Source organism: Bos mutus, chromosome 10, assembly GCF_027580195.1.
Source record: "Bos mutus isolate GX-2022 chromosome 10, NWIPB_WYAK_1.1, whole genome shotgun sequence".
Taxonomy (NCBI): Eukaryota; Metazoa; Chordata; class Mammalia; order Artiodactyla; family Bovidae; genus Bos; species Bos mutus.
In genome coordinates, this window is record NC_091626.1 from 83285174 (window position 1) to 83309355 (window position 24182).

The 24182-nt window shown below is 40.1% G+C and overlaps 1 protein-coding gene and 1 long non-coding RNA gene across 4 annotated transcripts in view; one reads left to right on the top strand and one right to left on the bottom strand.

The window, feature by feature from the left end:
• RPS6KA5 (ribosomal protein S6 kinase A5) overlaps positions 1 to 24182 on the top strand; it is a 200529-nt gene that overhangs the window by 49837 nt on the left and 126510 nt on the right. For all 3 annotated transcript variants that reach the window (XM_070378344.1, XM_070378342.1, XM_070378343.1), the window contains exon 2: positions 15837 to 15908. In XM_070378344.1, coding sequence (XP_070234445.1) covers positions 15837 to 15908 — 72 coding nt within the window. The remainder of the gene's footprint in view (positions 1 to 15836; positions 15909 to 24182) is intronic.
• Positions 17385 to 19783, bottom strand: LOC138989553 (uncharacterized). The gene is made up of 3 exons (XR_011465834.1): positions 19670 to 19783; positions 18481 to 18628; positions 17385 to 17529 (listed from the first exon to the last, which is right to left on the bottom strand). It is a non-coding gene; the product is annotated as an uncharacterized lncRNA (long non-coding RNA).

The following is a 24182-nucleotide window of genomic DNA, read 5'->3' on the forward strand; positions in this document are numbered from 1 at the left end:
AGACCAGGAGTTGAACCTGTCTCCTGCACTGGCAGGTGGATTCTTTGCCACTGAGCCGCCAGGGAAGCCCTGTCTCAGGGAGTCTTGGCTCCATTGTTTCCCCTCCTTTCAGTTTCTGTCCGTGCGTGGACTAGATCCTCGTCAGCACTCATCTAGTCTGTTGCAGTGACCTCCCAGCTTTTCGCACTCGTCTCCCTTGCTCTGTCCACACGGCAGCATGCTACTGCTGGGGTAATTCTCCTGAAGCCGTAGCTGCTGTTACTTGTGGATTCAGTAGTTTTGATTCAATTAAAACTAGTCTGGTATTCTAGGTTTGGAATCAGCTCATTTCTTGTATCTATTTTATGTCATGCTTTTACTGTTTTTCCCACATGTTTCTTATAGCTAGTATTCTCTGGTAGGAAAATACTTATTCCTACTTATGCTTTTGTTCCAACCCTTCTGGTCCGAAATCTCCCAGCCATTCTCTCGTCTTGGCTAGTTTAAATCCTGTACTTGTTGGCTACAGACCTAACACTTGGTTCAGGTGTTAGGAAGCACTTGGTAAATGTTTCTTAAACAAGTGAATGAGGACCAGTAGTTCTCAATAAGGCTGTCTGGTAGCTTCACATGATGCTGATATTCCCTTTAATATCTACAGACTCTGTAGTCTTTTCTATTAAATTCCATTTTCACAGCTTATTGCAAATTTAGTAAGTAACTAATTCACTGAATAAATCTAGTGTATGAGTGCCTTAGTCGTATACCAAGAAACCTACTTGAAATGGCTTCAGAAGCATTATTCTCTTTATTTCTACTTTAATTGTAAAAGTGCTTTTAAATTAAGCCTTTCACTTTAGCATAAGTGAATCATTGGATCTAATAAAATGATTTCAGCACACGCTCTGTGCAATTACATGTGTGCAGCTTAGCAGAAACTATGGCAACAGAATAAAAAAATGTGTTGTTACTGATTCTTTTCCTCCGTGAGAGTGGGATGTTCCAAGTTAAATATCTCACAACCTAAAAAAAAAATTATAGATTATGTGCTTTACAAATTACATTTGATAATAGAATTGCCTAGAAAGTTAAGAAGCATTTATCAATCATTTGTGGCTAAAATCCTAGGAAAAAATGCCAAAGATTAATGATAATTATCTTTGAGTGGTGGGACTGTGGGAGATTTTCAGGGTCTCTTTAGGCCTATTTATACTGTTTGTTTTCTTAAACTTTGAACGTGGATTATTTTATAGTAAAAAACAAAAATGCTTTTTGAATTTGGGAGAAAAGACAATGATCTTTTTAGTCTAAATTTATTATTTTAAAAGTCACGTCAGTCATATCTTCCCACAATGCACGTATCTGCATTAATATTATAGGAGAAGCTGGAGGAATCCACTTACAGTGTAAAGAATCAAGTATTTTATAGTCATTGTATAATATAAGATTTTTCCTTTAAGAAGTGTTCATCAGACTTTTCTAAAGAGAGTTTTTGTATTAATTGAAATTTATTAGAGTTGCAGCAAATATATTTTTGAAAAATCCATTCACTTCTTGTAAAGGGTTTAGTTAATAGGATTAAAAGTGATTTCCTAACCAATAAGAATAAGTTATAGGAGAATACATTATAGGAGAATAACACTAATCAAGAAGGGAAGGATTTTCTCTTCTCTGAGTCATGCAGGACCTTTCATTGTGGTGCAGATTCCTTAGTTGTGGCATAAGGCAGGTGGGCTCTTAGTCCCCCACTGGGACTGAGACTGTGTCCCCTGCATTTATAAGGCAGATTCTTAACCCCTGGGCAACCAAGGAAGTCCCAGGAAGGGATTTTCAGTGGGAGAGTTCCGGATATTTTAATAAGAAAAAAAATTAGTTAAAATTGCTTTGTGAAACATTAAAATTATTCACACCTGTCCTTTCTAAATGATTAATATTGTATTAATGTAAAAAATCTTCAAATTCTTTTGATGAGCTACCTAAACTGGTTAATAATAGAGATAGGCCTAAAGTAGACCTTGAAAAGTTCAGAAATGTTTATTGTTTTAGTTGATGTTTGTTAATATTTAATAACTCATATGATGTGGGCATCAAAATGGACTGCAAGGAGATCAAACCAGTCCATCCTAAAGGAAACCAGTCCTGAGTATTCATTGGAAGGACTGATGCTGAAGCTGAAACCCCAATACTTTGGCCACCTGATGGGAAGAACTGACTCATTGGAAAAGACCCTGATGCTGGGAAAGATTGAAGGCAGGAGGAGAAGGGTACGACAGATAAGATGAGGATGAGATGTTTGGATGGCATCACTGACTCGATGGACATGAGTTTGAGCAGGCTCCAGGAGTTGGTGATGGAGAGGAGGCCTAGCGTGCTGGGGTTCATGGGGTCGCAAAGAGTCAGACACAACTGAGAGACTGAACTGAGCTGAATAAGCAATGATATGATCATACTGTGTACCAACTAAGTAGCTCTAGACTACATTTTTAAAGTTTGTTGATATTGTTTGTTATTTTATGTATTTGTGAAGAGTTTCCATAGGCATTGTTTCTGTGGGAAGTTAATTCTTTTATATAGGATTTAGGAGCTGAGGATGAGATGTTGGTGCAATTAAGCTGTTATAGCTGGAAATCCGGAAATGCCCAAAGTCTGCTCAGTCACATTACTCTTACCCCTCAAGAGTCAGGAGGGAACTGTCTGCAAGGAACGTAGCTGGTGGGGCCCAGTACCACATTGTCTGTAAAAGCTGAGCGAGTTTCCGACGGGCCAGTGCAGAGCTCTTCTTAAAAGCGGCGTCGGTGCATGTAGTTTACCAGAGTGAGAACTCCTGCCTCCCTCCCACACCCGTCTAGTCATAACCTTGGGACCAGCACACTGAGCTGTGAGCCCGCAGGTTTAGAAAGAGCACACAGTGAGTGAACACCAGCTCCCAAGGGAACCTCCACATCCACTTAGTAACCATTGTATACAGTGGAAGGAGGCATGCAAGAGAATGGCCTTCTCAAGAGATCAGGCCAGGCCAGAAGTTTGAGGCAAAAGAAAAAGAACAGGCCTTGGGTGGAGACTGTTCTTAACACAGAGACTCCGCTTGCTGCTGACTGTCCCCAGTCAGAGTTTTGGACTCTTGAATAATGAGTAGCTTCTTTTTATCTTCGGGAAGAGCTAGACGGAGAGTCGGGCAGAAGCTTGCCTGGCACAGGTAAAGGAGCTTCCGCAGCCACCATCTCCTTTCGTACATGAGGAAAGGCAACCGGACATTCTGTCTCTCTCAGGCACGGGTCTGTTTCTGGGGCTCTGGTCCCAGACATCCAGGCGGCTGCAGGTCACCTGACGTGTCACTTTGGACTTTGCCGAGGCAGGTAGATGACTCAGAAATACAGGTTCCTTTAAGGGGCTGCTGTTTATTGTGCCTCTAGGATGAAGTAAAATGTGTCAATATTTAAATCTTGTTCTAATGAATGTTAGTAGCATTGCTGGGAAGGTTGAGCTCTTGCTCTTAGGTTAACAATTAAGAGAAATGTAGTTTATTTTTAGACTTTCATGTTCAAAGACTTCTGATTACAATGAAAAATAATACCAGAGAAACGAGAACCATTTACACTCTTAGACTCACGTGCTTGAATATCTGTTTCTCATTGCTTGGGTTCTGTATAGCATCATATTTTTGTTTGCTTTTATCTGTTTTGTCATTAACACAGTGAAAAAAATCTTTTTAATTAACAGTATTCCCCAAAGCCTAAACGTGTTAAGAGCCTCCTGTAGATTTGCTTTCATACGTGTGCTCACTTACCGTGTCTAACAGATACGATGTAAAAGAAAGAATCATATGGATATTAAGTTCATGATCCCTGAGATGGGCCTATATTGTATCACCTTTAAGATTTTATTTGCTCTTTGAAGTTAATTTCCAAGGGTAGTAGTTGAAGTGAAAAGCAGAAACTGCTATTTTATTTGAGTGTTGACTTAGGAAGACCATTACTTCTTGTAATGTCAGAGACCACCTTCTAGAGAATTACTTTGCAGAAAGTAACTGTGAACACTGGACTTACTAGAAGAAGCAGTGTTTAAGGCACTTGAGAGTGGACAGAAGCAGGCCGTCAGGCACACAGTGGGAGGGGCGGGGAGGGCAGCAGCGCCTTTTCACTACGTTTAGCTTCAGGCTGAGCATAGGTCATATTCTTTGGACTCTGATGAAGAAACAATGGTCTCTCTGGTCAGAGAAACTGGGGAGCTAAAGTCAGAGAAACCTTGGCCACTGAAGATAGTGGAGGAATCCCTAAAAGAGAGGATCCTCAGAGGAGGGAGAGTCCTCAAATTTTGTGTACAAAAATTTGTGCATTTACTTCTGAACCAAGCATGAATACAACAGTCTCAGAACAGCTTGACTTAAAAAATAGATCTGCAGTGGCCTGGAGCTGCCTTCTAAGAAACCGATTTGTAATTCAAGTCAGGCCAGGCAAAACCAAGATATTTGCCGGCTAAAACAAAAGAAACTCTTGCTGGGGAAAAATAACAAGCTTAGAGTTTTCACAAGTTAGCATTTAAGGTTAATGTTGAGAGTATAATAAAAAATTATCCTACATAGGAGGGATCAAGGAAATGGAACATATCCCAAGAGGAAATAAAAACAACTGAATCCCAGCCTGAGATGCACGAGATATTGGCAGTAGCAGACAAGAATTTTAAAGCAGCTCTTAAAATATCCTCAATGAAATAAAGCAACATGTTCTCTGTGAGTGAAAAAATAAAAAATCTTATCTGATAAATAGAAACAATGAAAAAGAACCACATGGAATTTCTAGAAATGAAATGTTTGAAATGTAAAAATCTGTTGGATGGATTTAACAGTTGAATAGAGATATTGGAAGGAAATGAAAGTGGACTTGAAGATAGAACAATGGGAACTAATGTGAAGAACAGAGAAAGCGTTAGAAAAAAATGAATAGAGTCTCAGGGACCTCTTAGTATCAAACAATCAAACATATGTGCAGTTGGAATATTAAGAAAGTGAGGAGAGAGGAATGGGATAAAAAAACATTTGAAAAAATTAAGGCAGAAACTTCTCAAATTGGATGAAAAACAGGAACTCAGAGATCTAAGATACTTGGTAGATTCCAGGCCAGATGAGCCCAAAGAAGGCCATAGCATGTCTGCAAGCAGCCTAAATGTCTATCAGCAGCAAAGTGGAGAAAGAAGATTTCGTGCATATTTATAATGGAGTATTACGCAGTCATAAAAAAGAATGAAATAATGCCACTTGCAGCAACATGATGGATCTAGAGATTTTTTTAGGCAGAGAAGTACAAATATTATATGATATCACTTGTATGTGAAATCTAAGAAAATGGTACAAATAAAGTTACTTATAAAAGAGAAACAGTTACAGGTGTAGAAAAAAATCTTATGGTTACTAGGGGCAAGAGGGGGAGGGATAAATTGGGAGATTGGGATTGACATACACAGACTACTATATATAAAATAGATAACTAATAAGGACCTGTTGTATAGCACAGGGAACTCTATTCAGTACTCCATAATGACCATTATGGGAAAAGAATCTTAGAAAAGAGTTGAGTTCAGTTCAGTTGCTCAGTCATGTCCGACTCTTTGTGACCCCATAGACTGCAGGACGCCAGGCTTCCCTGTCCATCACCAACTCCCGGACCTTGGTCAATCTCATGTCCATCGCGTCGGTGATGCCATCCAACCATCTCATCCTCTGTCATCCCCTTCTTCTCCCACCTTCAATCTCTCCCAGCATCAGGGTCTTTTCCAGTGAGTCAGTTCTTCCCATCAGGTGGACAAAGTATTGGAGCTTCAGCGTCAGTCCTTCTAATGAATATTCAGGACTAATTTCCTGTAGCATGGACTGGTTTGATCTTCTTGCAGTCCAAGGGACTCTCATGAGTCTTCTCCAACACCACAGTTCAAAAGCATCAGTTCTTCGGCTCTCAGCTTTCTTTACAGTCGGGCTCTCACATCCATACATGACTACTGGAAAAACCATAGCTTTGACTAGATGGACCTTTATTGGCAAAGTAATGTTTCTGCTTTTGAATATGCTGTCTAGGTTGGTCCTAGCTTTTCTTCCAAGGAGCAAGCATCTTTTAATTTCATGGCTGCGGTCACCATCTGCAGTGATTTTGGAGCACAAAAAAATAAAGTCTCTCACTGTTTCCATTGTTTCCCCATCTGTTTGCCAAGAAGTGATGGGACCGGATGCCATGATGTTAGTTTTTATGTTGCGATTTAAGCCAACTTTTTCACTCTCTTCTTTCACTTTCATCAGGAGGCTCTTTAGTTCTTCTTTGCTTTCTGTCATAAGGGTGGCGTCATCTGTATATCTGAGGTTATTGATATTTCTCCCAGCAGTCTTGATTCCGGCTTGTGCTTCTTCCAGCCCAGCTGGAAGTTTCTCATGATGTACTCTGCATATAAGTTACATAAGCAGGGTGACAATATACAGCCTTGATGTACTCCTTTCGCAATTTGGAACCAGTCCGTTGTTCCATGTCCACTTCTAACTGTTGTTTCTTGACCTGCATACAGATTTCTCAGGAGGTAGAAAAGAGTAGATGTATGTATTTGTGTATCTGATTCACTTTTGGGTACAGCAGGAAGTAGCACAGCATTGCAAATCAACTATATTCCAATAAAAATTAAAATAACATAAAAAAGGACACATCATGGCAAAACTGTTGAAAGCCAAAGATAAAAAGCAGTGTTGAAAGCAGTAAGAGAAAAGTCACATTGTTTCAGACAGAGAAGCAATAATCCATGTAAAGACTGACTTTTACTTTATAAACCAGAAGAGCAGAAGGACATGTTTGAAGTGCTGGAAGCAAAGGGAAAAAAGCCTGCAATGCAGTATTCCCTAACAAAGGAAAATATCCATCAAGAATGAAGATGATTCTGGTGGTGATGATGGCACAACCTTGTGAACACACTAAAAACCACTGAATTATATTCTTTAAAAGGATGAATTTATGATATGTTAATTATGTCTCAATAAAAATTTAAATCAAGGTAAAAGAATGTCTCTTCAGATAAAGTAAAACTCAGAAAATTCATCACTGGCCCTATAAGAAATGTCAAAGGATGTTCTTCAAGGCTGAAGAAACGTGGTACCAGATAGAATTTTGAATCCTTGAAAAAGAAACATCATCAGAAACTATAAGTATCTGGAGAAGTACAGAAGTTATTCTTTATTTCTTGTTTTTCTCTTGTTATTCTTTATTTCTTTATAAATTACATAAGCAAAACTCATAGCATTGTGAAGTTTATAACATACATGGAAGATATTATAAATCCCATATAATATGTAATGGCTATACCAGGAAGGATGTTGAAAAGTTTTTGTATTTCATGTGAAATGGCACTGTTTTCAATTGTCAGAGAAATGTGAAGAGTTAGAGATATATATTGTACTCCTTAGAGCAATAACTACACAAATAATGCAGAGAAGTAAAGCTAAAATGTGAGTGTGAACACTGAAATTCTAAAAAACATTCAAATAATTTTTTTCAAAAGTCAGGAAAATAGAAAAATGGAACCATACACCAGAAGTGGCAAGTTAAAAATTAATAATAAAGTGATGGACCCAAACCCAACCACACCAATACGTGTATTAGATTGTTAGTGGGTTAGACCCAAACCCAGCCACACCAATACGTGTATTAGATTGTTAGTGTGATAGACCCAAACCCAGCCACACCAACACGTGTATTAGATTGTTAGTGTGATAGACCCAAACCCAGCCACACCAACACGTGTATTAGATTGTTAGTGTGATAGACCCAAACCCAGCCACACCAATACGTGTATTAGATTGTTGGTGTGATGGACCCAAAGCCAACCACACCAACACGTGTATTAGATTGTTAGTGGGTTAAACTGTTACCCAGTAGTTTAGATGAAAATAAGTGTTATAGATTAAACACTTTAGTTAAAATCCTAGCAGGCTTTTTGGGGTAGAAATTGAAAACCTAATTCTAAAATTTATAAGAAAATACAGGACAATCTTGAACATTGTCTAGATTGGAGGATTTGTATTGCCTGGTTCAAGTCTTATGGTGACTGAGGCAGCGAGCTACTAGCACAAGACTGCACATAGAGCATCAGGACAGAACAGAGTCCTGAGATAAATCCACACTTAAAGGGCAAATTGATTTTTGACAAGTGAACCAACATAAATCAACAGTAAAAAAAAAAGTTTGTTTTTTTTTAAATGGTACCAGAACAACTAGATATCTGTATGAGAAAAAACGAATCTTGAACTTTACCTCACATTAGACAAAAAAGTTAACTCAAATTGGATCATAGACTTAAATGTAAGAGCTAAAACTGTTAAATTTCCAGAAGAACATTTTAAAGAACATTTTTGTGACATTGAGTAGGCAGAGATGTTTTAGAATCCAGAAAGCATAGACTATAAAAGAAAAAATTTACGACTTCATCAAAATTTTTAAAATTCACTCTTAAAAAGACACAGTTAAATAAAAAGCCAAACTATAGAATGGAGAACTCCTTTGGAAAATGTGTGTCTGGCAAAGCACTTTTACTTAAAATATGTAAAGAGCTCTTACAACTCAACAGTTAGACAAACAGTGCTACAGAACCGGGCAAAAGATTTGGACACAAACACAAAAAATGTAAATGACCAGCATATCCGTGAAAAGATAGTCAACGTGTCATGAAGAAAATGCAAATTAAAAGCATGTTGAGAATGTGGAAAATTTGAAAAAAATCACTGTTAACAGCAACAACAAAAACCCTCTCGAAACTAATAAGCAGTTGCAGTTTTATTACAGTTTTAGGACGCAGGATTAATATACAACAGTCATCTGCTTCCTACCAGCAATAAACATGTCGGATTTGAAATTTAAAACAATACCATTTAAATTTGCACACACACACCCCAAAATGAAACACTTAGGTATAAATCTAACAAAACATGTATGAGATCTATGTGAGGAAAACTACAAAACTCTGTTGAAGGATACCAAAGAAGAACTAAATAAATGGAGAGATAGTCTATGTTCATGGATAGTAAGACTCAATATTGTTGAGATATCAGTTCTTCCCAACTTGGTCTACAGATTCAGTGCTGCTGCTAAGCTGCTAAGTCACTTCAGTCATGTCCGACTCTGTGCGACCCCATAGATGGCAGCCCACCAGGCTCTGCCGTCCCTGGGATTCGCCAGGCAAGAACACTGGAGTGGGTTGCCATTTCCTTCTCTAGTGCATGAAAGTGAAAAGTGAAAGTGAAGTCGCTCAGTCGTGTCTGACTCTTCACGACCCCATGGACTGCAGCCTACCAGGCTCCTCCCTCCATGGGATTTTCCAGGCAAGAGTACTGGCTGCTAAGCTGCTAAGTCACTTCAGTCATGTCCGACTCTGTGCAACCCCATAGATGGCAGCCCACCAGGCTCTGCCGTCCCTGGGATTCGCCAGGCAAGAACACTGGAGTGGGTTGCCATTTCCTTCTCTAGTGCATGAAAGTGAAAAGTGAAAGTGAAGTCGCTCAGTCGTGTCTGACTCTTCATGACCTCATGGACTGCAGCCTACCAGGCTCCTCCCTCCATGGGATTTTCCAGGCAAGAGTACTGGAGTGGGGTGCCATTGCCTTCTCCAGAGTACTGGGGTGGGGTGCTATTGCCTTCTCCATTCAGATTCAGTGCAGTTGCTATCAAAATCCAAGTATACATTATTTTGTGTAGATCAACAAACTGATTCTAAAGTTTCCATGGTTAGGCAAAAGACCCGGAATAGCCAACACAACATTAAAAGAGAAGGACAGTCAAGAGACTGACAGGCACACTGCTTTAAGACTTACTGTCAAGCTTACAGTAAGCAAGACAGTGTGTTATTGAGGATGGAATAAGCAGATGCAGCAATGGAACAGGCTGGAGAGCCCAGAAATAGACCTCTATAGATACAGGCAAGTGATCTTTGACAGTGGAGTAAAGACAGTACGGTGGGGCAGTGATAGTCCTGGCAACAGATGATGCTGGAACAGCTGGACATCCAGATGTAAAAATTGAATCTGGTGAGATACCTTACATCCTTCACAAAAATTAACTCAAAGTGTATTATAGACCTAAATGTAAAACATAAAACTTTTTAGTCCTAGAAAATAACAGAGAGACAGCCTAGATGGCCTTGGGTGTGGTAATGGCTTTTAAGGTGCAACTCCAAAGGCATGATCTGTGAGAGCAAGAATTGACAAGCTGGACTTTATTAAAATTTTTAAAATTCAAAAATTCTGCTCTGCAAAAGACAGTGTCAAGAGATTGAGAAGACAAGTCACATACTGGAGGAAAATATATAGAAAAGATACTATCTGATAAGTTACTTATCTGAAATATACAGAAACCTCTCACAACTCAACAGTAAGAAAATAAACAACCTGATTTTTAACAATGGGCCAGTAACGTTGACAGACATCTCACTGATAAGAATACACCCATGGCAAATAAGCATATGAAAAGTTATATGTCATCATGTGTCATCAAGGAAATGCCAATTAAAACAACAGTGAGATAGCCATTGCACAATCACAATGACCAAATTTAGAACACCAGGAACACCAAATGTTGGTGAAGATGTAAAGCAACAAGAACTCTCATTTGCTGTTGGTGTACATGCAGGGCTGATACAGCAGCTTCGGAAAACGGTTTGGTAATTACTTTTAATACGAAATATACTTCTTCCCCGTGGGCGTGTCGTCTCCTGCTGAGGGTGGTGTTTCTTGGGTGACCGTGGCATTGCTGATGGAGCTGCTTGTTCTTTTCTAGTTTCACGTTGGCTCATTTTAACAGACGGAAGTACCTACGTTTGTTATAAGGCATATGCCACCTATGTTAGCTTCATGGTCTGAAGTGTTTAGCTATAAACAGATTCTTTAGTAAAACAAGTCTTTTGGCACTAAAGTGTTCTGAAGTGTATACCTTGGTGTTCAAAAGAAACACTCATTAAAGCAGCTTTTCATCTTCTGCGATCTACTCTTTAAACCCTTCATCCCCTGTAGTTACTGACTGCATGTGCCAGGCCTCTGGAAATGAAGTGTGTTAAACTGAACCACCTTCATGGGAGTCCCTGTCCATACATCAAAGTGAAAGTGTTAGTCACTCAGTCGTGTCTGACTCTTTGTGACCCCGTGGGGTGTAGTCTGCCAGGCTCCTCTGCCCATGGGATTCTCCAGGCAAGAATATTGGGCTGGGTTGCCATTCTCTTCTCCAGGGGATCTTCCCGACCCAGGGATTGAATCCAGGTCTCCGGCACTGCAGGCAGATTCTTTACCATCTCAACCACCAGTGTTGTCTGTACTTAGGGCTTGTTTTTCAAAGAACAGTGTTTAGAGTAGCAGAATGATAAGCGTGTCCAGGCATGTTGTAAAGCCCTTGAAAAAGTAACTCAGAGCAAGTATTGTGAAAGGAAATGTGATGCTCAAGTCACATTCTGCTTTAAAAGTTGTAACAAATTCAGATTTAAAAAAAAAGAAAACTTGAAGGTAGGCTTACAGCATGACCCAGCAGTTGTGCTCCTTGATATGTTTACCCACAGGAGTTGAAGTCTGGTGTCTACACAGAAACCTGCACGGAGGATGTTTGGGGCAGTGACTGCTCTGAATGATATACACACTACACGGTGGATGCCTTTGTCCAAAGCCACAGAATGAACGTACACCAAGAATGAGCCCTAGTGTTGCTGTGAACGCTGGGTAAAAACCCTGTGGCAGTTGCATCTGCTTGGCCCCCCGTGGAGGTTAAGACAGGACAGAGTAAAGCGTTTTGATGAGCTTCATCTCCGGTCGTTACAGTGAATCCTTGACCTGGGTGAGCTCCCCTGGGCCACGGGGACTCTTCTCTAAAGCAGGTACTACCTCTAAGCTTGTTCACTGGAATCTGAGCATTCATAATTAAGGAAAGGCCAGGAAAGATAAATTCCCAGAGAAGCTTAAGGTGGATAAAGTGTTATTATAAGCCTAGGGCTAAATGCTTTTCAAGCCCAGCATTGTTGGGTTTTTCTAGGTCCTGGGGCTTGAAGTGTGAGGGAGGGAAGATCCTCTCCCAAGTTCTACCTTAGCTCACCAGGCACATAAAGAGTAAACTTGTCAGCAAACTAAGGCCAAGAGAGGAGATTCTGAAGAGAACACACCTTGAAGCAAGCAGAGCTGACCTCCGCCTCGTGGGGAAGCTTTACCACAGTGACCACTCCTCCCCAGGTACAGAGGCATCTGTGCTGTTCGTTCATCTTGAGCTCTGTCAGTTCCTTTTCCCCCAGGATTGGAGATTGGCGAAGCCTTGAGCCCTCTTTGCAGGCAAAGTGTCAGGAACCAAAGAATAGAGACAGTAGATTACGCGTGAAAACAGGCCTTCACAGCTTATCTGAACCATCTCTGTGAGAGATCAGGGTTTCCTGGATGGTATGCTTTGTAGAACCAAGTGTAATTAATCTATGACCTCTTCTGTTTTCCTATGAGAAAAATTCTGTGGTTAGTGAAAAAAAGGCTGAAGTGACTGTGTATCAGAAGATAGTTCCTTATCGCCCTTAGTCCAGCTGCAAATATAGATATGGGAGAAATAGTATATGTTTTGCAGGAACGGGGACCCCTTCCAGGGCCCGAAACTAGGCTCTTGTCTAACACTTGAAAATGAATTGTCTGAGGAGACACATGTGCTGACCGTGCAAGAAATTTTACTGGGAAAGGGGCGCCCAGGCAAAGAGCAGCAGGGTGAGGGGACCCAGGAGGACCGCTCTGCCACATGGCTTGCAGGTTTTATGGTGATGGGGTTAGTTTCCGGGCGGTCTTTAGCCAGTCATTCTGACTCAGAGTCCTTCCTGGTGGTGCACGCCTTGTTCAGCCAAGATGGAGGCCAGGGAGAAGGATTCTGGGAGGTGGTCGGACACGTGGTGTCTCCTTTTGACCTTTCCCTAACGCTTCCAGTTGGAGGTGGCTTATTAGTTCCGTGTTCTTTACCAGGACCTCCTGTTGTAAAACAACTCATGCAGATGGTTACTTTGGTGCCTGGGCACGTTGGGGGTTTTAGTTGATGTGCTTCACCTAACATATGGACAGTGCTTTTGGAAAGCTGGGCCATTACACTTCTCCTTGTAAATAAAAGATGATGCCTAATAGAATCAGGAGTAGTAACTTTTAACATGTGACTCTTTAATAATGTCTTCAACTTCAAAATTTTTTTAGTAAAATAACAGAACTTAACAAGAAGGCAATGGCACCCCACACCAGCACTCTTGCTTGGAAAATCCCATGGACGGAGGAGCCTGGTGGGCTGCAGTCCATGGGGTCGAGAAGAGTCAGACATGACTGAGCGACTTCACTTTCACTTTTCACTTTCATGCATTGGAGAAGGAAATGGCAACCCACTCCAGTGTTCTTGCCTGGAGAATCCCAGGGACTGGGGATCCTGGTGGGCTGCCGTCTATGGGGTCGCACAGAGTCGGTCACGATTGAAGTGACTTAGCAGCAGCAGCAACATTCAGTTACAGCAATAAATAACAGAACTTTTATTGTTCATTTAGAGCCAACTCATTATTTCAGAAGTGATGGTTTCCTGTGAGCTTGCTTTTTCTACAGTCTGTGTGACATACTACAGGAGGGTATGCTATTTTTTTGTATTGATTTTAAGATACTACCTGTATTTTGGGTATTCATTTTAGATTTATACTGAAGCCAGTGCGAACTTGAGGCATGGACCATGTACACTGATTTGTTCTCACTATGAAAGTATGCGTTAATAGTCAAACTCTTAGGAACCGAAAATGGGATGGCGGTTTCTGGAAGTTTGGAAGAGAGGGAGAAGAGTCATTGTTCAATGAAATTTGTTTTGCACAGGGGAAAAATTCTAGAGCTCTGTTGTCAACCGTGTACCTAGAGGTAACACAGTAGTACTGTGTTGTATGCTTAAAAATGGTTAAGATGGTAAACTTTGTTCTGTGGTTAATTGTGACCACAATTTAAAATTTTTTTTTTAAGTTAATGCATTTTGTTAACCTTTGGAAAGATGCTGAAATTGCTTTTCCTTCTGAAACTTTTAATTCTAGTTAAAAGTTCTTAGTCTAATTAAAAAAAAAAATTATAGTCCCCAAAGTGAAAGTTGTTCAGTCATGTCCAACTCTTTGTGACCCCATGGACTGTAGTCCATGGAATTCTCCAGGCCAGAATACTGGAGTGGGTAGCCTTTCCCTTCTCCAGGGGATCTTCCCAACCCAGGGATTGAACCCAGGTCTCCTGCATTGCAGGCGAATTCTTTATCAGCTGAGCCACAGGGAAGTCCAGTAGTCCAAAGCATACGTTTGTTTACAGACACTAATAGTCTTAGTTGAACACAGCGAATACTGTGTGAATTAAGCTCACAGAACCATCACAAGGCCCTGCTTTTATCATTTGCCATTTTATTATGAACACTTTCAAATATAATGCAGAGAATTTGACAGCATTGTACGTTGAGCACCCTTTTACTCACTATCTAGATCCCGCAGTTAGCGTTTTGTTCTGCCTTCTTTATCACACGTGTGCGTGCTCAGTCACATCTGGTTCTTTGCAACCCCATGGACTGTATCCCACGAGGCTCCTCGGTCCATGGGATTCCCCAGGCAAGAACAGTGGAGTGGGTTGCCATGCCCTCCACCAGGGATCTTCCTTACCCAGGAATCAAACCTGCATCTCCTGCATTGCAGGTGAATTCTCTGTCACTGAGCCACTGGGAAGCCCTTCTTTATCACGTATCTGTCCATACCTGTGTTCTCCCATCAATCCATCTTTTTAAAAATATGTTTGAACGTAAATTGCAGGCACCAATATGCTTTGAGGGCAGGCAGTTTTTATTATTCCCCATTTTACACTAGAGGGATCTGAAACACAGAAAAGTTAAGTAATTTGTTTAAGATTACAGAGCTTTTAAGCAGTAGAACTAGGATTTGAACTAAGCCTTTCTTAATCATGTCTTTCTAATCTGCTGGTTCACACAGTATGGATAGGTATTACCATAAAAAGCAACTTGTGGTCCAATAAATTTGACAGATGTAAGTGTCTCAGTCTTGAAGATCCACATGCATATTTTCATGGTGTAGTATCTGTGAGGGTTGGCATTAAAGAAACTTGTGAAACTTTAAGCTGACTATTTCCAAATTCATTCAGCCTGAGCACTTCTCCCCACCTTCCCCCAACATCATACTTCTTAACTTCTTGTAGAGTGGGACCAGAATTCAGTGGGGTACACTGGAAGATACTCATTATAAGGTATCCTCATTTTGTTTATTCCAGAATGTGTTTTTGAAGAGTTTTTGTTTTTCGGCATAGTTCTAGAATTTTGGACTGGCAGAGGTCTTAGGCTTCACTGAGATCAGCGCTTGCACATCAGGGGCAAGGGAGCTGGGGCCCAGCGTGGTCAGGCGCTGGTATAGGCTGCTCGTGCGCTTGGGGCAGAAGTGGGCGTGGAGCACAGCCTGGAGCCTTGGAGGGGCTTTTACAGATGGTAAATGTTGAATAAATGAATGCATCTTCTGAATCTGTCCAGTTTTCTTTTTGTATATCTATCTACATATTAGAATTTGTGTTCATTTTCAGTTTATTTGGTCAGTAGAAAGTCATATAGCACTTTATGGTTAACCTTTGATACAAATGATATATAGTAACAAAATTCTAAAAAAAAGTTGTAATATATGAGATACAGAAAATCACATGAAGCATAGCTGTGCTGTTTAACAAATAGTGATCAAGTGAATGCTTATTTAACGTTCCAAGAAATGAAACACTGCGGTACATCAGAAGCCCCGTGGACTGTCTCCTGTTACTCATCACCTTAATTGTTTATTTTTTCTCTTTCTTTTTTTAGCTAATTTAACAGGACATGCAGAGAAGGTGGGGATTGAAAATTTTGAGCTCCTGAAGGTCTTAGGAACTGGAGGTAAGTCTTTAAGTTAATTCTTTTTTTTAAGAGAAAAAAAAAAGCACTTGATACCCCTATGACAAAGGATTGACATCCCCAACACAGAAATCATTAAAATTTTAAAACAACAAGGAATCCGTTAGCAGAACTCTCAGGGAATGTGAACAGAGCATTCCTAGAAGAAATACATGGTATGGATGACCTTATTTGCAAAAAGAAATAGAGACTCAGATGTAGAGAAAAAACGTATGGACGCCAAAGGGGGAAAGAGGGCGTGGTGAGATGCGTTGGGATTGGCAAGTGTATACCGCTGGCACTGTGTGTAAAGCAGGCAACTCCTGAGAACCTACCGTGTAGCTGAGGGAACCTACGCAGTGCTCCGTGGTGAGCTAAAGGGGAAGGGACTCCAAAGAAGAGGGGATGTGTGTATACATATGCCTGATTCACTTTATAGTAGAAACTAAATTGAAAAAGAGAAGAAATACAAAAGGCAAAATTTAAAAGAATTGGTAAGGATCAAGGAAAAAAAAATCTCTCTTACCCTGCTGTTGGGAGTGTAGATGAATTCAGTTTTTACACAAGACATAATATTTTATAAAACCACTAACATTTATGGAGAGTTTGTTACTTGCCAAGTACTCTGTGAAGTGTGGTTTATACTGATTGATTCATTCAGTCCACACTCAACTTCATTGATAGCCCGTGCTCATCACTTTTAAAAATGAAAAACTCTAGACTCTTCAGAAACCTAACTATGAATTTGCTTAAATGACCATGTACCTGTATGTTCTATTATCTGTACAATAGGATTGAAGTGATCTGTATTTACTAAAGTTTTTGAAAGCTCTCCATAATACAGTAAATTTGAAAAAAGACTATAGAAGAGAATGTGTGATATACCATTTCCATAATATAAAAATTGTGTGACTGAATATCTACATGTACATATATAGAAAAATTTCTGATCCGTGCATCAGAATGATGAGAGTGTGGCTGTCCCTAGGTGGGAGATGCTTCTTGGTTTTCTGATTTCTGCTTCCTTCTGCCTTCAGGATTTTACTGTCACTGTCCTTGCTTATCTGAAGTCAGGGCCTCACGGGCGTGTGACCTGTGCAGGTGCAGAGGCCCCTACACTAGAAGAGCCTCATGTTTGATTTCATGCTCTACTTTCACCCTTCTGGATTCTAAATAATTTATGAACCAGGCATCCCACATTTTCATTTTGCACTGAACCTGCTAATTACATGGTTAGTCTTGTCAGCATGTAAATTTATCTAATCAGAATCCCAGAAGGAGCAAATAGAGTGGGGAGAGGTAAATATCCAAAGAGATGATAGCTGAGCATTTTCTAGGATTGATTAAGTATGTGAATCTGTAAATTTAGGAAACAGAAAATCTCAGACAAGTATTACTATAAAGGAATTCTTACATAGATACATGAGAGAAACTGATGAACACCAGAAACAGAGAAACACCCTAAAGACTGCCGGGGAGGGAAGACTTACTTTTGGAGAAACAACGAATGGATGAACAAATGACTTTTCAGCAGCAACCACGTGAGCACCGTAGCCGTGTAGAAGAGTGTCCAAACAGTTTCCAGAGAAATAACTGTCAATTTAGAACTGGATTCCCAGCAAAGCTGTTTTACAGAAGTAAGGGCAAAATAGACATTTTCAGACTTAAGAAAGCTGAGTGTGTTTTCCACCAATGCATCCTCGCTAAAAGATACAATTTTAGGGAGAAGGAAAGTGATCTCAGGAGAGATTCTGAGATGCAAAAACTGTTGGTGAATAAAGATCTAAACAATGTTGACTGTGTAAAACCATGGTCAAAATGTCTTAATTTGTAGGGTTAACAACCAGAAAACTGAAATATTGAACAAAAATGGCACATAACTTGGGAAGTGATAGGAATTTAGTGGTCTGAGGTAGTGTTTCTCCAATTTTTACATGCACATGAATCTTGAAATGTGTAAAACACTAAATTGATTGAAAAAAGAATAGAAAGCCTGAGTAGTCCTTTAATCCTTGAAGAAACTGGTCAGTGAGTAAAAATCCTTGTGCTGGGAAAACACTTGGTACAGTTTTTATATTTGTTTGTTCACTTATGTGTGGCTGCTCTGGGTCTTCACTGCTCTCTCCAGGTGCAGCAGGCGGGCTGCTCTCCAGGTGCAGCAGGCAGGGCTCCTCTCTGGCTTCAGGCCATTGGCCTCCTGTTGCCAAGCGCAGGCTCTGGTGCTGAGGCTTAGTGGTGGGGTGCACAGGCCAGGTTGCTCCGTGGCACGTGGGAATCTTCCCAGACCAGGAGTGGACCCGTCTCCAGCACCGGCTGGCAGATCCTTAGCCACTGGACCATCAGGGAGTCACCTGGTGGTTTCTAAAGTGAGTTCTGCCAAGCACTCAAGGCACAGATAATGCTGGCCTTTCACAAATTCAGAGAACAGAAACAATGGAATTATTTCTTCCAACTCATTGTATAAGGCTAGCATTACCTTGATTCCAAAAACACACAGAGTATGAAGGCCAGATTTTAAAACAAACTTTGGATGGATTTTCTTTCAACATATTTAGCACTTTGTCTTATTATTTACCTCAGTTTTTTGGAGCAACTTGACCGTAGACAGGTCTTTAAGATGATTCTGCAAAGGTGAGAAAGGAGTTCAGTGTCCTGCTTTACTTGTGCTTGCACTTGATGCTTCTTCCTGTTACTGGGCTTCCTTTTTGTCAGCTGACCTTATCCTGCTCTTGGGAGAAGATGGAATCACTGCTAAGTGTCATTGTAGGTATTTCTGTATTTAAAATCACAGTTTTGATGACTAAATGGAGTAGGTGGAAACTTTTATTATGATTAGAATAAAATCTCAATTTTTATTCAAAAATTTTACCACTGATCTTTCAGTTTAATTACCTTTTTAAGATAAATTTTCTCCAGAACTACTTAGGATAATAGAAAAGCCTCCTCAGATGATTTTAATGTGTCCTGTCAGGCTTTCTTTGGAAGTGGAACTGAGAACTCTTTTGATGATTTAATTTTTATGTACTTTGAACCAGAAAAAATTCTATTCATTCAGTATCTTGAAGACTTCATGGAATATTGGAAAATGAAAGAGTTACTTTTTGATCTCATATTTAAATACATGTGATATTTATGGGAAAAAAACAAAAAACAAAAAAAACCAAACTTTTATTCAGAGTATTGATTTCTGTTTTCGGCTATCTTATTTCTTTTGATCTATTGCTAATCTCCTGATCAGTTTCCTAAGCTAGAAACTTGCAAATAATACTTGATCCTTCTCTATTTTGACTTTTTTATTTCTCATTTCTCACAAAAATCCTGTAATTTTTCTTTGAACATGACCCTTGGATTAACCTTTTCTGTTCTCAGTGCCCTGACTTGTATTACCTTATACATGGATTGTTGATAATAAGGTTCTTTTTATTTTAAACTGGACTTTCTGCAAGTTCTCTCTCCCATTTTATGCATTTCATACATATCCTGTTATAAATAATATGCAGCCTCATTAAAATTCAACATTATTGTGCTATTCTTCTATTTCAGAACTTTCAGTGCCTTTTTTTCTAGTTAATTATTCACGTCCAAATTCTTTTCTTGCTTTCAGGCTTAGCTCTGTTTTCTCCTGTCTTTTTCTTCAGTTACCCCGATATTCCACCTACTTACAAGTCTGGTTGGTTTTTACTCCCTTACAGTTCTGTGTCTCTCCCATCCCCTGAAGCCCCGCGTTATCTCCTTCCCCACCTTCATACTTTTCTCTTTCCCACCTGCCCAGATCCTGCGCAGTAGCTTCCTTCTCTGAACTGTGGCCCTGGAAGTCCTTGGTAGGGAACACGGTCCCGAGCGGTTCTCTTGCATTTTGTTCGCAGCTGCTGTTTTTCTTCTGGATTGTGGACTCTTAAGGTCATCTTCGTATGTGTTTCCAACCCTGTTGCCCTGCTCCCTCCCCACGGTTGGTAACTGTACAGAGTTTCGCAATAGTCTAATAATTCCGCAGTTCATGTGTGTGTTTCTAGTGTCGTCTGGAGATTGGTGCTTCCAGGTTCAGGAAGTATCTTTGTTTCATGATGAAACTTTGGACTGCTTGTGTGAGTAGTGATTCTAGTTTTTCTTTTTACCTTTCCTGCTGCCTTCCTTTTGACCATTCTGCTCCACCCAAGTATAGAAGAAAGTCTTTAAATGGACCACTGAGCATTGTTAGTCATTCTGGTGTTTAATGAAGTGGAGCATGTATTCTTTTTGAATTTTCTTTATTCATCATGGTTGATCTGTATTTCAGAGATTTTTTGTCATTATGGCAAAAAAGGATAAATTTTGTCATGTAACTATAAAGGGTGGATTTGAGTTGATTTCTAATTGTGGTGCATTCATAGTTGTGAGGTACTTGGCTATCAACGATGACTTGGAAGACTCAGGTTTGAATCTTGACCTGACCGTTGACAACTTACATTCCTTGGGTAAATCACATGAACTCTGTGAGCCTAGGTCCCCATCGGCCAAAGTTAATGGTACCTATCCCACAATGTCGTTACAACATCAGTGAGACAATCTATATGAATCGCCAATTGCTGGATAACCGCCAGTTATGATTATTTATTCAACAGGGGATTCTACTGTAAAGCTGTACCCTAAATTAGAAAAACAATTATTTAGGACTTCTTCGTAAGGACAGATTATTAGTTCTTTCTTGCAGTCACTTTGTTAGCATATCTGGGAGTAATTCCAACTAAAGTTATATTTCTAATACTAAAAATCTAACAACAAATATTTCATAAATGTTATTGGTAGTTGAAATTTTATTAGCATTTCTAAAGAGTTGATTTGTGTATTGGGGGTACGTGTGCTTACTTGTTTAGTCGTGTCCGACTCTTTGAGCCCCGTGGACTATAGCCCTCCAGGCTCCTCTGCTCATAGAATTTTCCAGCAAGGATACTGAAATAGAGTGCCATTTCCCACTCCAGGGGATCTTCTCAACCCAGGGATTGAACCCATGTTTCTTGCGTCTCCTTAAAAATAACATGCCAAATGAAGATTGTGTTTCTTTGTTTTCTTCTTTAACTTTTCAAACGTTCTAGGTTCTGAACAACCTTCTGTATGTTAGGTTAACAGTCTTATGCTAAAATACGCACGTGTGTTCAGTTGCTCAGTCATGTCCGACTCCTTGCGACCCCATCAGCTGTAGCCAACCAGGCTCCTCTGTCCAAGGAATTTTCCAGGCAAGAATACTGGAGTGGTTGCTATTTCGTACTCCATGGGATCTTCCTGACCCAGGGATCGAACCTGAGTCTCTTTCGTCTCCTGGATTGGCAGGCAGAGTCTTTGCCACTACACTACCTGGGAAGCCCCAAAATATGCATAAAATATGCATAAAATGAGTAATAAAACATCTAGATTGCCTGATACATAGTAAATGCTCTGTAAACTATATATGTATCTGAAAGGTGAAGAAGCCTAGATTTTAAAAGAGCTAGTATAGTGCATTATCAGTGTCTCAGATTTTTAGCTTGATACATAAGTGATTGTTATCTCTTAACAAATAATTTATTGTGAAACCCAAAATATGTCCAGCAATAAATAGGGACACGTAACCACCAAAAGATCTTGAAGTTTCAGGCTGTGTCTTCCTAGTCTTTCTCTCACTACAGCCAGAGTCTTCATTCCTAAATGTAAGTTTGATCATGTCACTTTTATATTCAAAACCTTTCACTTCATTCCCATTGCTCTGGGGGTTCATTCATTCACATGCATTTGTTAAGAAGCAGATACTGTTTTGGGTGCTGGGAAAGAGTAGTGAGCATTTTTTAAATTGGCGTGTAATTGCTTTATAATGTTGTCAGTTTCTGCTGTACATCAGAGTGAATCAGCTATATGTATACATATATCCCCTCCTCTTGAGCCTCCCTGGTGAGCATTTTTTTAAAAAGATAGATTACACACAGACTTGCAAGTTGAATAATGTGATCTTCATTTAATGTTTGTTTCTGGGTTTATAAGATCTTCAAATGAGTGCTGATTGAGTATAGAGATTCAAAATGCCTTGCCTCCAGTAATATGAGCAGCAACCATTTCTGTCTTCCTCAGTCCCTGGTGCCCTTGTAAGAAGGTTGCTTTTTTCTTTTTCTTTTCTGGAGGTGAGGAGCGGGGTGGCCATGTAATCGGCAGGTCCTACAAGTTGTCCTGCAGGAGCCATCCAGAGGAGGGACGGCTGTGCACTGTTTATGCAGCCGTCCGTGCCGTCCGGTGGAGGGACGGCTGTGTGCTGTTCACGCAGCCGTCAGTGCCGTCCTCGGATGTTCACGCTGAGAGTTCTTTGCTCTTTGGTGTCAGACTCTGGGCTTCCCAGGTGGCTCGGAGGTAAAGGATCTGCTTCCCAGTAAAGATGTGGCGATCCCTGGGTGGGGAAGATCCCCTGGGATCTTCTTCCTGGGAAGAAGGAAACGGCAACCCATTCCAGTGCTCTTGCCTGGGAAATCCCTTGGACAGAGGAGCCTGGCAGGCTGCAGTCCACGGTGTTGCCAAAGAGTCGGACACGACTTAGCAACTAAAACAGCAAAACAAAACCCAGACTCCATGAAAGCCATCCCTAACAGGATAGCCTTGTGAAATATAGAGGTATTTATGTTTTGTTACTGCAGACTTTGCAGAAACACATCTCATTTACTAAATAAGACTACATTTCTTTTTCTTCTGGGTAATTTGCCACTAGATGGTGCTAGGAATTGCACCAGGCAGCTTGAAGACACAGCTACTTTTTGGCCATATGATGCAAGGGAAAAATACCTGATTTGAGTCATGTACAGACTGTTTCAAAAACAATGACTTAGTCATCGTTTGTCATTCAATTCCCGTTAGGTGTTTGGAAAGTATTTTATCAAAATAATGTTTTTAAAAGCCTATATTCGTTATATTGTCAAAATCGTCATTTAAAAAAGTTTATAGTTTTGCATGTGTGTGCCCACTGTTGCTTATGTTTCAGTGTAAGCCTGCAGTGCTTAAGGAAATCTTAGGGGTTAAATATTTGTGATGTTTTATTCTAAAATCAAAAGATGATTCCACTTAAGGATGTTGGTTGACATCATCTCCCTAGTGTAAATCCAGTCTGACTCATTACTGCTGCTGTCCTAGGTCACGTTAGCTAGAATGGAGTGCATTGACTTCCTGCAGGAATGCTCAGAGAAGAGTAAGCGGGCGGTAGGGGCAGAGGAGGAGCCTCAGCAGCATGTGGCCGAGGCTCGGGTCTGGGTTCAGCCTGAACCTGGGAAGTTTTGGAGCAAGAGAGAGGAGGCAAGCGTTTTAAACCCAAACAGCTCATTTGTGTGATTTCCTGTGTTTTCCTTTTAGTGGGTTCTTTGGTAATCAATTCTAGTCTACGTCTCACAGTGGAACATGGCTTCCTGTGCAGCTTTTTCTCCTTTCCTGATGGATCTTTGGTTTTCAAGTCATTTGGGACCAGGGATAAGAAATGCCATGTGGTTTACATGGGTCATCTGTAGGAGACTTTTGGGAGATGGCCGCGCCACATGCTCATGCAGTTATTAGTGGGATTAGTGCCCGTGGTGTCGAGTGCTTTCTCTGAAATTAAAAAGTGCTGATCTAGCAGATATCATGCACTCAGTCTTTAATTATTCAAGCTAATCCAGTATGCATAAATGGAATCCATAGATAGTCATTCCTGAAACTATTTTTTATTGTCAACTTTCTCACATATTAAATCTTTTTTTTTTAAGAAGCTAACACCATCCATGAGAAAATGTATTGGTTTTGTGGTCTTGATTTCAGCTGAGCAACTGTTTTTGACCATTTAAAATAATTAACTAAATGAGTCACATTTGACCCTGGTTAGTTTAAAAAATTAATTGGATTATATGTAGAATGCTGGTGCTTTTATTGTCTTCCAGGTCGTCGTTGTTGTATATCTTCTAGAGAGGATATACAGGTTTATACCTAAAACAAATAGCCTATCTCAGTCTCTTGCATAAAATATTACTGCCTATGATTTCATGTGCTTTTACCACATCTCATGTGTGCCTTTAGCATCTGTTTATGTATGCAGGCATGTTTTGGGTTTATAGCTCTTTGTATGTTAGAAGAAGAATCTATTTTAATCAGTCTATCTTTATTAGTCTTAGACATTTTGTTTTTATTTTAAAAATCCTGGCAAGAGTCACTAACTTTAAAAATGATTGAATTTAATGGCTCAAATTCCCTGTTTCTATTTTAAAATTATGTTGAAATACTAAGTTTTATAGTTGCAATATTAAGTTTTAAGTTTTATATAGT